Source organism: Medicago sativa, chromosome 8 (genome assembly GCF_051527215.1).
Source record: "Medicago sativa cultivar Bolivia chromosome 8, Bolivia_mono, whole genome shotgun sequence".
Taxonomy (NCBI): Eukaryota; Viridiplantae; Streptophyta; class Magnoliopsida; order Fabales; family Fabaceae; genus Medicago; species Medicago sativa.
Genome location: NC_140756.1, coordinates 55490444 through 55505539, shown reverse-complemented (window position 1 = coordinate 55505539; position 15096 = coordinate 55490444). Strand labels below are relative to the sequence as shown.

General features: G+C 34.6%; 2 protein-coding genes and 1 non-coding gene across 3 annotated transcripts; 2 read left to right on the top strand and 1 right to left on the bottom strand.

The window, feature by feature from the left end:
• Positions 1-336: 336 nt before the first annotated feature.
• On the bottom strand, positions 337-444 carry LOC146899671 (small nucleolar RNA R71). Its single transcript, XR_015024365.1, has one exon. It is a non-coding gene; the product is annotated as a small nucleolar RNA R71 (small nucleolar RNA).
• An 8557-nt stretch (positions 445-9001) lies between these two features.
• Positions 9002-10578, top strand: LOC146899670 (uncharacterized). Its single transcript, XM_085736832.1, has 3 exons — positions 9002-9163; positions 9724-9978; positions 10096-10578. The coding sequence occupies exons 1-3, from the start codon at positions 9002-9004 to the stop codon at positions 10576-10578; spliced, it is 900 nt and encodes a 299-aa protein (XP_085592958.1).
• Positions 10579-13787: 3209 nt separating this feature from the next.
• LOC146899669 (uncharacterized) lies at positions 13788-14866 on the top strand. Its single transcript, XM_085737558.1, has one exon. The coding sequence runs from the start codon at positions 13802-13804 to the stop codon at positions 14738-14740; it is 939 nt and encodes a 312-aa protein (XP_085593684.1). The 5' UTR covers positions 13788-13801; the 3' UTR covers positions 14741-14866.
• Positions 14867-15096: the final 230 nt, after the last annotated feature.

Here is a 15096-nt window from a genome sequence, read left to right as displayed (position 1 = left end):
GTATGCAATCCCATCTTCAAATGAGTCATACGATGCTATTGTGTACCCAACGGTTGATGACAATTTTGAAATAGAACCTGCACTTATTGAGTTAGTGCAGCAAAATCAATTTTTCGGATCACCCACTGAGGATCCGAATCTTCATATTTCAATTTTTTTAAGACTCAGTGGAACTGTGAATGCAAACCAAGAGGTCGTAAGGCTGCACTACTTTCCTTTTTCCTTAGGGGGAAAAGCTAGTGCTTGGTTTAATTCATTGAAACTTGGTTCTATCACTTCATGGCATCAAATGAAGCAAGACTTTCTTGCCCAATTCTTTCCTCATTCTAAAATTGTTCACTTAAGAAAACAAATCATACAATTCACTCAAAAAGATGGAGAATCTCTTTACAATGCGTGGGAGCGTTTCAAAGAAATGCTTAGACTTTGTCCCCATCATGGTTTAGAAAATTGGCTTACTATGCACACTTTTTATAATGGCCTTTTGTATCCCACAAAAATTTATGTTGATGCAGCTGCAGGTGGAGCTTTGATGAACAAAACATACACAGAAGCATATGCTTTGATCGAGGACATGACACAAAACCACTATCAGTGGACCTACGAAAGGGACACCACTAATGTTGCTCCTTCACCCTCTCAGAAAGAGGTAGGTATGTATGAAAATTCTTCCCTTGATCATCTAGCTGCTAAAGTTGACGCACTCACACAAAAATTTGATAAAATAAATACTAGTTCTGTCACACCTCCCCCTGTATCACCTCTTTGTGAAGTTTGTGGTGTATTTGGCCATATTGGCATTGATTGCCAACTAGGTAGTGTTGTTAGAAGTCCCGAGCAAGTATTTGGCCATATTGGCATTGATTGCCAACTAGGTAGTGTTGTTAGAAGTCCCGAGCAAGTAAACTATGCTCAATATAATCAAGGGTTTAAAAACAATCAAATTTTTTTTCAAACCCCTCAAAATCTTTTTGGACAACAAACAACACCACCCGGTTATGCAAACAACCAGGGAGCTCCTCAAAAATCCAGCTTGGAAATTTTACTAGAAAAATGTGTTATTGATCAATCCAAGCAGCTCCAAGAGCTTAAAAATCAAACTGAATTTTTGAAGGACTCTCTTGCCAAACATACATCGAACATAGACTCCATAGTTACTCACAGTAAGATGATAGAGACTCAGACTTCTCAAGTACCCCAACAGGTGGCTAATCCCTCTCAAACCTCCGAAGTCCTTCTAGGCCAAATTGAAACCAACCCCAAAGACCATATAAGTGCTATTATTTTTAGGGATGGTAACCGATTAGAGGACCCCGTTGGTAAAATTCATAGCAATGAAGAAGAGATAGGAAGTGATGAGCCTCAAAGTGAGAAAGCTATAGGAGAGAATGACAAGCCATTTGTTTCACCATCTCATGAGCCTAAAATTCATTTAACACAAGAGTTTGCTAAATCCAAGTTAGATGAGCAGTTTAGAAATTTTATTGAAATACTTCCAAACAAATTGCCACCTAAACTTAAGGATCCAGAGAGATTTTTCATACCCTGTGTCATAGGATATAAAACATTTGAGAAAGCCATGTGTGATTTGGGAGAGCATGTTAGTTTGTTGCCATTATCCCTTTCTGAGAGATTGGGTATAGGATAGATAAACCACCTTCTAACCGTCAAGCTAGTGACTCTAAACAAGCGCTTCGTGGGAGGCAACCCATGATTTTTATTGCTTTTATTTTTGTTTGTTTTGTGTTATTTTAATTTATTTTGTAGGTATTTGTCCAATATGATACAAAAAAGTGAAAGAAAGTTGAAGTCATTGACCTGAAACAAACAAAAAAAAAATGTTTTTCAAAAAAAAAAAAATTTAAAAAAAAAAAATCAAAAAAAAAAAAAATTCCTTCTCTCCTCCAGAAGCTTGGCACGGCCAACTTTTCAGCCAAAAAAAAAAAATTTTAAAAAAAAAAAAATTAAATTTTTTTTTTCCCTCATTCAAAATAATCTCTTTCATCCTTTATCCATAACCCTCTAAACCAATTCATACACCATTAAACCATAACCCAAAAACCAAAACTTCTTCACCAATCTCCATCATTCAACTCTTAAACTTCACTTAAACCACAGCCCCATCACTAAACCAACTCTTCCCAACCAAAACCTTGCCTAACCCTAACCTTCACCCAAAATCCACACCAAGTCAAGTTAAGGTCAATGACATCAATGAAGAAAGTAAGAAGATTGAAGCCTCTGGAGGTGGTGCAAGCAAGAAGCAATCAACAACCTGCAATCATAGGATCCAATCCAAGGATCCCGAGCAAGGGAATAGGTATAAATCTCTAATCTTTAGAACTATCTCTACTTGCAAGTACCTTGATGTTAATGCTATGACTATCAATAGAGGATAATATGATTAGGCTGTTGAATAACACAACTCTGTGCTTAGGTACCTTCAAAGGGTTATGGCTTGCACCATATAGAATAGGAAAGAGGTAGGAATGATGAGGATTGATGAGCTGTTTATGTTGTGGGCTATGCTTTATAACCATCATATTAACATTTGCTATTATTTGCTTGATTATCTTGTTTTAATTGTTAAAAAGAAACCGGATGATAAGGGTGATATAATGGTAGGTGGAATCATCGCTTTTATTGCTAGGAAGTTTGGGGTGAGTGTGAATCAATGGATCAAGAGGATAGAGGGAACTATTATCTAGACTTATATACTACTTTCTCCTTCCTTAGAACCCATAGCCCTACTCACAATTACCAATATGAATGGAGAATTATTAGAGCTTATTGTTTGATTATTCTACCTAATCCGGACTTAACTATTCTGGAGGTGGTGGAAAATTTGCTTTATGTTGGTACTAACCCACAGGTACATAATGATGGTGATGATGATGGTAATAAAGAGGAGGTAGGTGCAAACTTGCACCATGAACAAGAAGCTGGTGGAAGTTATAATGATGAACGGCGGGCATGGATGCAAACCAAAGTTCAAAGAATAAGCACCGAGCATCAAAGATAAGGTGTTGAAAGGAACAATGTCCAAAGGAGCAATAGAATAAATGAAGAAAACAATCAAATTCTCCGAAACATGATGCAACACCTTCACATCCAAAGTCCACTATGGACTTCAATAAAATTGTGAGCTTTCCTCTTCCTCTACTCTTCTTCTTCTTCTTCTTCTTCTTCTACTACTTCTTCTTCTTCTTCTTCTTCTTCTTTTATTTTTCTTTTTGAATCATTGAGGACAATGCTTCCCCTAAGTGTGGGGGGGGCCTAATAAAGTGTCTAGAGTCGTAGTGTTCCCAAACTCCCTTGAACTTTATTCTTTTGTTTTGTTTTTATAGCAAGAGGCATGACTAGTAGCTTGTTTTTAATGTAAAATATGGCATAAAAATTTTTGTTTTGTCTCTTCTCTAAAGGTTGTTTATTGTACATAAAAGTAGTTTCTTGTGTTTCTTTTGTACTTGCTATACCCATGTCTTGTTTTATTGTGAAATTCTCCAATGAGAAAAGCACCCGGTTGCAATCCTTGAGCAAATGTATGAATAGGTATTTTAAGGAACACGTTCTATCTTTAGTGTTAACTTAGACCCTTTAAAGTCTTAAGAGTAAAAGTAGTATAAGTTTGTGTGGGAAAATTAATCAAATTGTTCTTAATCGTTATATTCTTCTTAATTTGTTAATGTTAAATGGGGCGGGAGAATGGCACCAACATGTGGGGGAAAGGACAATTACATCCTAACTTCCTAATTGTGGTGGTGACTCCTTAATTTGAACTTAAAGTGAAACAAATTCATCAATGCTAGGAGGAAAGGACAATTACATCCAAAAAGACTTCCTACGCGGAGATGAAACAAATAATAATTTTGCAGCACTGCTTAGGGTGATTTTGAATCTAGGGGGAAAGGAAAATTACATCCGAGAAGACTCCCTACGAGGATAGATAGCCCCTAAGCATCTGCAGCCCCTTGTGCTTAATTGTTAATCTTTAATTTTAAACTTAAATTCCCATCACTCTTATATGAAATGAAGAAAGGAATTTTCTCGGTTACTTTAGCATTAAGGATAGAACCTATTCCCCATAATATCTGTCTTATACAGGAGCAAGAAAAGGGTTGGACTGCACACACACACACACTCACTTGAGACTTGATATTGGGTAGAATAGGTTCATGAGAAGTATTTGAAATTGTAATTAGTGTACTTGAAGCAAAGCCTTTCTTTTGAGACATGTGTTCATAATATTGCCATAATAATCTTTTGATGCTGCTATGTATGTTGCCTTTTGCTTGAGGACAAGCAAAGATTCAAGTGTGGGGGAGTTTGATGAGTCATAGATTAGTTTATTTTAATGCTTTATTTAGTTTAGTTTTAAATAAGATTTGATTTAGTTTTATTATAATTTATTTCCTTTTAGAATATTTTACTTTAAATTGTCTTTTATTTTATTTTAGGAATGAATATATGGTGGAAGGTGCCTTGGAGCGAAAGAAAGAGGACTGGAGCAAATACAGCGCAAGAATACGAAGATACGGGACAAAAATATGTTCCCCCAAAGTCAGAAGCTTGGCACGGTCCGTGCCAACATGTGGCACGGCCGTGCCAGTCCCCAGAACACTCTTTTGCTGCTTTTCTTCAGGCCCAAGTTACCCTGTTGCAGCTTTACCGTTTTATCCCTTTAGTTGCTTAGTTTCTAAGTCGTTTGTAAAGCTATAAATAGAGTAGCTCTCCACCATAAAACATTCACCTTTTACTTTGTTTATTTCAAGTATTATTTTAATAAAAAGTCTTTATTTCTCTTTTACTTTCTTTGCAATTTATTTTACTGTTTTTTATCTCTTCTTCCCCCATGTCTACGATGAACATGAGTGAGTAGACTTCTTCGTCTTGGGATTGTTGGGGAGTCTAATGACTCAATCCTAAACAAAACATGTCTAAACCCTAATTTCTATGTAACCCTAATTTCTAATCTAGATTCACCGTCTTAACGTGGATTAACAATTATCAAACTGTGGAAGCGAAAGCGGAGGGTTTGATAATCGTTAATCCATCATCCCAAACATCAATTCATAAAGCGAGAGCGGAGTCTTGATGTTGGAACAAGTGAATCTAGACAATAATTGCAAAACAGTGAAATAGTCTTTGCAATTATTGAGACAAAGAGTAGTTTCAATCCTCTATGCATCTTCTAGTAATCATGTCAGCGAAATAGGCTTGGTTGCTAGAAGTAAACTCTCACCGGACTTTCATCGGAAAGGTGAGGGGCTAAGGGAAACCGGTCTTTAGAAGTTAGTGTGTAAACCATGAAATTAGATGTTTAAGTCTTGTCTAGTGAAGGATTTGTTATTATGGCAAACCAATAATCCCAAGGCTCTTTTATATTATTGTTATTTACTTTCAGCAATTAAACCCCCTTTTTTATAAACTTCTCTATCTTCTAATCATTCTCTAAAAGTTAATTGAATTCACAACTCCCTAGCGGAACGATACTCTTCTTACTACTATTACTTCGATAGGCCGTGCACTTGCGGTTTGGCTCTATCAGTTACTACTACATACTAGGTTCCTGCATAATTGTTCAGAAAAACATAGTTGAACTTCATGTGGATCAATTTAGAGACATATAGGCTCAAATTTGATATGTATTTTAAGCTCAAGTTTGGTAAAGAATATTAGGAAGCATAAGTATGACTTAACAAAACTAAGATGATATTTCCTTTCTTAACAAATCTAAGCTTTAAGTCACTAATACAGTTAGAAAAGGGTGAAAGCTTAAGTTAGAAGAATCATGTGTTAGTGTATATCTTAAATACATATTGATGGTAAGTGTGAATACGTTGGTGGCTAAAACATAGAATAATTATATTTGTTTGCAATGCATTCATGTTGAGATAATATTGTACGAGGTTTGCAGAGCTTAGCTAAGTATAGTGCTTTTTATACTTTGGGGTTCCATACTTTGTGGAATCTGAGTATAAAGGCGAGAAATTTCCCGTAAGTTTAGTATCCTAAATCTGAACGAAATGAATTAGATAGCATAAATTCCCCGTTTGGGACCAATTAAAAATTAAAATGCAAAAAGGATGAACTATATCATAACCAATTCTGAGTTGGAGGATTTTAAAATACCCCTCAATTAGTGAAAAATTGAGAATTCTCCGTTCTCTTTGCTCTTTCGTCCCTTCGCTTTGCACTTCCCTCATCTCTTCATTGTGGCGCTTCACCATTCTCCATGGTGCAGTTTGGTGCTTCTTTTTCCTCGCGGTGCTTACGCGAATCAAAGAAAATACCAAGGCCAGAGAACTCAGACATGTCAGAACAAAATAATTGCTCTAAGAAGTTCAAGAATATGAGTATCTGGACTTTGTATTCACTGGTTTTCGCATATTGTCATATGTACTTAATAATGTAATATGATTGTCCTCTTTGTTATGCTTTGCCTATTATAATTTGAAAGAGATAAACAAAGAAAGAAGGAAAGGATTAACTTCCTTATGGCATGTTGTTATCAAATAAAAGATTCTGCACAGGTGAGTAGTTAGATCCAATGGGAATATGGAAATTGTGGAAGCTGTTAAAGTAGGAAATGAAATGCTGATAAACAGTGTGAATTTGGACGAGGTTGCTGTTGAGGTACTTTGTGGTGGAATGTCTAATGCATGAGCTCATTGGCAATCTTCGCTATTGATAAGTAGTAGAGTCAATAGCAACTTATTATACAATGGGAGATTGTCAGGTTTGCAGCAAAATTGATGTTCCTTAGCAATTACTTCTTGCATACTTTTTAACTAGTTTTTTTGCTGCAACTATTTTAAGTAAGATCAATATACTTGACCTGATGACTAATTTGAATCAAAATACTCAATTAGGATTAGGAATCTGAACATAATTTTTATTATTGAGAAACTAATATGATTGACAGACTTGGATTCTCTACTGCCAATGCAACGTCGAAATTGCACATTGGTCGTTGGATTAATCTCAAGAATGAGAGTATTATGTCTTGGTCTTACTATTGACTACTTGCTTTGAATTGATTGTCTTAAGTGACTAAATGTTTTTGATTGTCTTATTTGACTACTTGCACCTTAGTCGTTGAATTAATTTTATGATTGTGACTGCAGCCCTCAAGTTCAACCTGGTGAGAAATGCAATATAGGCATGGAGGATTGTTTAGAGACCTTCTATTGAGAAGTGATTTGGATCAATATTCTCTGAGGGCATTTGACATGATTATTTTTGCGTTGTAAAATTGTCCATTGCAATTTCAAGCAGAAAATTATGCTGGTCTTAAAGGTGGCTTGTGTCAATACTAAAACAACGTTTAACAAACCTCAGTGAAAATATCTAACCATTTAAGAGACACAGATCAAAATGGAGTTATATCCCTTGTAAACGTTTTATTTATTTTTTTGTTTTTGAGTTTTGACAGTAATATAAGCAAATTCGTTAGCTTGAACTAAAGAAAGATGCATTTGATATTGGCTCTGATATCTCTTTCTCTTTGTTCAATTCAAACATTCACAAACAAATTTCTATATCCAAATCAACCTCACTTTCACCATAAACAAATCCAAATCTCATCTCTCAACAACATAACTAACCATTGAATTGTTAGCGCGGCAGTGATAACTTGCGGTGCAAGTTATCTGTTTTCAACATACAGAATTGAGAGAAAAGAAGGGAAAGTTCTTATTGATTGAAAACTTGTTACTCACATTAACAATGAAATTGGGTTTACATCATAGGTATATACAAGCTATGTACATTACTTGCTAAAAAAAGTAATTATTCAAAACTAACAAACTTGCTTAAAAGTACCTAACAAACATACCAAACTTTTTTAACCACTTACTATCTTAACTAACTTGGGCTTATCTCGACTAACTTGAATTAAAAACTAACATGATTTTGATTAACTTTTTGCAGAAAACTTCCAGCAACAGCTTAACCATCTCAGTAACGGAGCTTTGAACTAATTGGTTGGACAAACATGCTATTAACTAATTGGTTTCTCGAGGTGCACAGATAGGGAAATTCATTCAAGAGAAAAATCTGTCTAGCCAAGGGAGAGGTCCGTACCTAGTCTCGATCTTTGACACAGAAAATTTACATGTATCTTACCTTAAGGCCAGCCATAAAAAATGACATATGCTCATCAAAAGATCGGACTGAATACGCCTTTAGGTTATCACTTTTATGTTGTATTTTAAAATAATTTAAAAAATATTTAGTGTAGGGGTAAACTTGTCAAAATAACACATTTTAGATAATTTATTACCCCAACCACTTTTCTTAATACCTGCATTTTTTTAAAGTATTCCTATAATTAAGGACGGAGGGAGTATTGCTCTTTTTAAATTAAAATAAAGGATAACTAAAATAAATAAAAGGGCTAAATATATCTTTTGAAATCTTTGATCCTTCGGTGGCCTCACTGGAACTATATTCACGCAATTGATGGGGTCTTTTATGTTAAATTTAGGTTTCATTTGGTGCCAACTCTCAACACGAGGAAGTGTTAAGCCGTGCTATATCTCATGCTGCCAACTCAGGAAGACTCTTTCCTATGTCTTATTGCTGGGGAGTTTCTTTTCCGACTCATATTCTTTACGCCGATGACATTCTTATTTTTTTGTGTTGCCTCCAAGGAAAATATCCGGTGCTTGCTGCAAATTTCTCACTATTATTCACAAGCTTCGGGACAAGTTATTAGTCCTCTTAAGAGCAAGTTTTACACCGGAGCTATAACAAATAGTCGCACTACTATGATTTCGAACATGCTTGGTTTTACCGAAGGTGTCATTACTTTTACTTGGGAGTTGGGATGCCCTATTTTTAGAGGGAAGCCGAAATATATTCACTTCCAGGCTATCGTAGATAAAATTAAGGTGAAAATGGCTACTTGGAAGGGCTCTCTATTATCAATCATGGGCCGGGTTCAGCCAATAAAATCTATTATCCATGAAATGTTGGTTTATTTGTTTCATGTTTACCAATGGCCGATGAAGTTGCTAAAGATGTTAGACACTTGGATAAAGAATTTTATTTGGAGCGACGATATTCATACGAAGAAAGTGTGTACGGTGGCATGGAAACATGTATGCCTTGGGAGGAGGGTGGTCTTGACCTCTCAACCCGTGATTTTGTTTCGGAAGCGGTTTTTTGCGGCTAGGAGACCTCTCCACCGTCACTTTAAATCTTCTGTTTGGCCGAGCATTCGCAACCATATGGAAACTATTCTTAGCAATTCGATGTGGATTGTGGGCAGCCGTGAACAAATTAATATGTGGACCAACAATTGGTTGGGTTATTCCTTCTTGTCGTTACTTGACCTCCCAGCTTCATTAGCTCCCTCTCTTCCCGAGAAAGTTTCATCTATAATCACAAATGGGCAGTGGGGTCTCCCACAGGTGCTGCTATTTTTTCCTTTGGTGACTGACCGCATGCATTATTAAGACTATTATTCCAATCAGCCCGTTGCAAGATCATTTGATTTGGTTGCATTCCTCCGACAGTGATCTTTCTTCTAAGCATGCTTACGCTTTCCTTCGCCCCTCAGCTGGTGTCCTCTCTTCGGTGGCCCTTATTTGGCGAGTAAGCATCCCCCCTTCACACTCCTTTATCTATTGGCGTCTTATGCACGATAAAATGCCAACATATGAGAACCTTCAGAGGCGTGGTTGTACGGTGGTGTCAGTTTGTGTTTTGTGTTTGCAGAATTTTGAAACATCGGCACACCTCTTCCTTTGTTGCCCTTTTGCTTCACACCGTTGGACTTGGCTTGGAGAGCTGATCGATCTCTCTATTGATACATCTATGGTTGTCTCCACTCTTTCTTGTATCCCCACACGCGGCAGCTCACAAGTTCGTGACTTATTTATCTCTGGCATTATTCACATGGCCCATACCATTTGGTTAGTTCGGAACTACATGCGTTTCAATGGCTCTAAAATTTCGCTATTGGCTGACAAGGTGAAGATTTTTTACTATGGTCACCATGTCGGGTCAAGCTTTGACATTAATCTTTTTGACAGATTTCTGATTTCCCCGTCATTCCGGAAGTTTAAGGATATTGAGATGATAATCTAGAAACCTCCAACTCATCCTTACATCAATGTTAACACGGATAGGTCTCTTCGGAACCTTAGTGCGGCTTGTGGTGGTATTTTCCGTGATCAAACAAGTGCTTTCATGGGCGGTTTTTCAACTAATCTTGGTGATTACTCGGTGTTCGAAGCAGAAATTACGGGCTTTATCATAGCAATAGAAATGGCAGTTACACATCATTGGTGGTACATTTGGATTGAGGGGGACTTGACCAGTGCTCTTTTGGCTTTCTCTCAGCCCTCTTTGTTTCCTATTCGGTGGCGAAACTGTTGGCACAATTGCTTGTCTCATAGTATGCAGGTTCTCTCTTCACACATTTTCCACGAGGGCAATGGTTGCGCGGAAAAGCTTGCTACTCACGGTCACACTGTTTCAGATACGGGTTGGTGGGAGTCTTTGCCCGTCTTTGTTCGAGATGATTTTTATAAGGACCGTTATGGGTTACCTAATTTTCATTTTCCGTAATTTTTCTTCTTTTTTGTTGTTTTCTTTGGAGGGTTTGGTTTGACCCCCCTATTGTACATAATTTTTCCCTTCTCTCTCTCTCTCTCTCTCTCTCTCTCTCTCTCTCTATATATATATATATATATATATATATATATATATATATATATATATATATATATTATATGAGTGAGCGGCAGAGGATTGGAGTCCCTTTAAGGTGCCGACTTAGTCGGGATGTCCAACGACTCCTTGATGTCTTCCTCACTCTTGATTCAGTAAAAAAAAAATGTTTCATTTGGTTCCATTAGTTTTTTGTTTTAATATTTTTAAATTACAAATATTTGACAATTTAATCCTTTAAGATTTATTGGTTTCATTTTGTTTACTTAATTTTATACTTTACACACTTTGGTCTTTTCAGGTACAAAATGTATGATTCCTTACGATATTTATAATTAGAGACGGAGGTAGTAATTATTAACAAAAGTGTATACTGTTTATAATTTAGAAGATCAAAATAAAACAATTTTTTAAGAGATCTTAGTGTCTATTGTTTATAAGCTAAAAGATTAAAATGGAAAGAAAAAAAGCCTTTAGGGATCAAAATAAAATTAAAGACGAAATATATAATTGAGTCAAAATTTTGTAAGAACTAAAAGAAAAAATTGATGATTTTATATGAATTAAAAACATATTATTGTAGTCCTTGTGAGCTTAGTTTAATTGTAGAGACAATACATTTAGACAGGAGCCGAAATTCCAACTTCAGAGGTCGCATATATTCACATTGTGGATTTATAGTCATTAGGCTAAATGATAAAAATAATAATAAAACATAGGGTTAATTATGTTTCTAGTCCCTATAAAATAGCGACCTTGTAAGTTTAGTCCCTACTTAATTTTAATAGCATTTTTAGTCCTTAATTTTGTTTTTCTGCACTGAGTATTAGTCCCTACTCAATTCAAATTTGTTTAATTTATGCTTAAACTCTTAAATTTTTGAACAATTTTTTGCAGACATGTTTAGAACATTACTAAAAGTTCGTCCGCAAAAAATTATTGCAAAATTTGATTTCTACATCCAGATTTTATTCCTTTTTATCTTTAACTTTTGTCGTTTTAAAAAATTCATATTTAATTCATTTCATGTCAGAAAATTCTAAATTTTAGTAAACGAACATTTCATAGTATTCTAATCTTGTCTCAAAAAAATTCAAAAATTTAAGAGTTTAAGGATAATTAATCAAACTTTGTTTTAGCAGGGACTAAAATTATAAGTAAATTTTTTTTATAGGGACTAAAAATGCTATTAAAATTAAGTAGGGACTAAACTTACAAGGCCGCTATTTTATAGGGACTAGAAACATAATTAACCCTAAAACATATTACTCTTGTCCTTTTTTACGTTGATTGACTTTAAAATAGAAACTTAATCCTTCAAAAAAAAAAATAGAAACTTAACTTTAAGGGATTCTTTGCATTTGCCCTTCGTCTTTAACATTATTATTTTAAGGGAAATGTTAACTTGTGCCCTCAAGGCACAAGTTAATGATTCAAATATAGAAAAAACTTATTGGAATGTGTGCATTGCATTTAATATTTAACTTTTTAATCATTTAAATGCACAAAATTTTAGAGAAAGTTTCTTCTTTTAGGTTTCTTAACATGTGCCCTAAGGGCACAAGTTAACACTACCCTTATTTTAAGAATAAGTGGAAATCCCTTCATCTATAGTTGCTTCCTGATCGTATCGTATTTTCGTCAAAGACAGTAATCATTAATATATCAATCTTTTTCTTTCAAAATTAATATATCAATCTTTGTTGACCTGGTTGACTTGAACCACACACCCCGCCAAGAAAAAGTGGGGAGTGATACACGTTTTAATTTTTAATTTTTTTGAGGGAGTGAGTGATGGGAGTGAGTGATACACGTTTTAATATTAATCATAGCGTAGGAAACTCATTTTTAAACCACTATATATGTATGTATCATTCCCGTCAGTCCCTTGCCTTATCTATTATCCAAAAATTTTAAGTGCAATCAAAGTTATATCATAAAAATTTATATAAAACTTTATAAACTCGTAAGCGTGCGAAAATTATAGAAGTTATATTTATAATTGCCATAAGATGTTGATTTTTTTTATTTTAAATATTTGACCATTTTTAGCAAAGTATAAATAAATATAACCATAATTAATTATTTTTTCACCACCAATGTAGCATCAGTCACAACCTTTTTCAAGAAATATCATAATAGTTTAGATTATTATAATAGTAGTTTTATGGTCTTGCTAACGATATACTCTAAAATAATTAATTGGTTAAAGATTTCATAAAAGAAAATTTTCTCTTACAAATAAGCGTTATTTTTATCGATATAATAATTACAACAACTTTTTATAAAAAAATAAAAACTACTTCTTTTGATTTATTAACTAATGTTCTTAGAACACACATTATGATCATTCTTAGTTTTGTAATTTTTTATAGTGTAATTAATGAATTATGTGAAAACAATAATACTATATAAGTGACGTTAAAATGAATAAATATATAATTTTTAGTTGAAAATACAATACACGAATGGAGGCAAGTGGGATTGGCTGACCCCATTGCCCCACCTTAGATCTGTGCCTGGCCTTAATAGTCATCGTCAGATTGTAATGAATTATTCTTGGACCCATTAGCATTTTCCATGTAATTATGTCGCATACTCTTGGACTGACTTTTAAATTGCAACTTAGGAAAAAATCATTCCAACATCTATGAATCTAGACTAGGTTGATTTGAACCACAGCCCTCACCAATACTCTTATGATAATCTCTCACCTTTACGCAAAAATAACGAAAGTGGGGCGTGAAATAAACGTTACTACATCCGTCTTTAATTATAAGACTGTTTTAAGAATTTTTTTTGCCACTTTATTTTCAACTACGTTAATTATTTTTGTACATACATGCCTCTATTTATTATACATCTTTTTCTTCAATTAGCAATAAATAACATATGGAAAACATAAACTAACTCTCTCTCTTAAGGATGAAATTGTAAAAACAATAGTGATTACAAATAACTTTAATACAAATATTCACTTTCTTAATTCCCGTGATTTTAACAAACTGGTCTTATATATAGGGACGGAGGTAGTCATATTTTTAATAATCATTTTTAATCCACTATATATCATCCCCATCAGTCCCTTGCCTCGTCTCTTATCCACACACACTAAGGAAAAATGGTGAATCTATCATCTTGCCTCTTACTTTTTTTGCTATCATTGCATTGTTTTGTGGCTTGCTTAGCTACGTATACAAAAAACATCACAACAGATCAATATGCTCTTCTAGCATTCAAATCACTAATTACTTCAGACCCCTATGATATGTTGTCTAATAATTGGTCAACTGCATCTTCTATATGCAGTTGGGTTGGTGTCACTTGTGATGAGCGACGTCGACACAATAGAGTCAACAGTTTGAAAATATCAAACATGGGACTTAGAGGAACTGTTTCTCCAAACCTGGGGAATTTGTCGTTCCTTGTTATACTGAACCTCTCTTGCAATAGTTTCAGTGGTCAGTTTCCTGAAGAGATATATCGGTTGCATCGATTGAAGGTTATTTCTATCTTCTTTAATGAGTTTGAAGGAGGAATTCCTGAAGCGTTGGGTGACTTATCACGACTTCAAATTTTGTATCTTGGGGCTAACAATTTTAGTGGTTTTGTCCCCCAATCTATTGGTAAACTTCGTCAGTTGAAAGAATTGGATACTATTCAGAACAGATTGTCTGGACCCATACCTCAATCAATTTCAAATTTGTCCTCACTTGAATATATCGGTTTATCATCCAACTACTTTTCAGGTAATCCTAGCACTGATATTAGGTGTCATATTTGCTATATATTTCTTCTAGTCACGCTATTTCTGATGTTAGGATTTAATATAGGATTTATTCCTCCTTCTATTGGTAACCTTCATCAGTTGAAAGTATTGGACATTAGTATGAACAAGTTGTCTGGATTCATACCTCAAACGGTTTCAAACATGTCTTCAATTGAAGATCTAGATTTATCTTCCAACTACTTTTCAGGTACTCCTAGCTCTGATATTATGTGTTATACTTTGTATATTTTTTGTATTCACACAATTCATGATTTTATAATTTCAATATAGGATTTATTACTCCTCCCGTTCCACACTAACACCTGCACATATGACCAATTTATAAAAATAAAAATTTATAATAAACTCTGCACAGGTAGGGCGTGGAAGCCCAAATTATGTGTCAAAATGTATTTGCAATGTTCTGGTGAGCTTAGCTCAGTTGGTAAGGACAATGCATAATGTATGCAAGGTTCGGGGTTCAAACTCCGACCATCACAAAAAAAAAGTATTTGCAATGTCATTTACATCGAGAAATAACAAAATATTAATGATAAAGTTAACAATAAATATAAAAAACATTGAAATAAATAATCATTAAAAAAATATTATTCGAAGCATGAGTCTTAGAGGTATCGTTTCTTTAA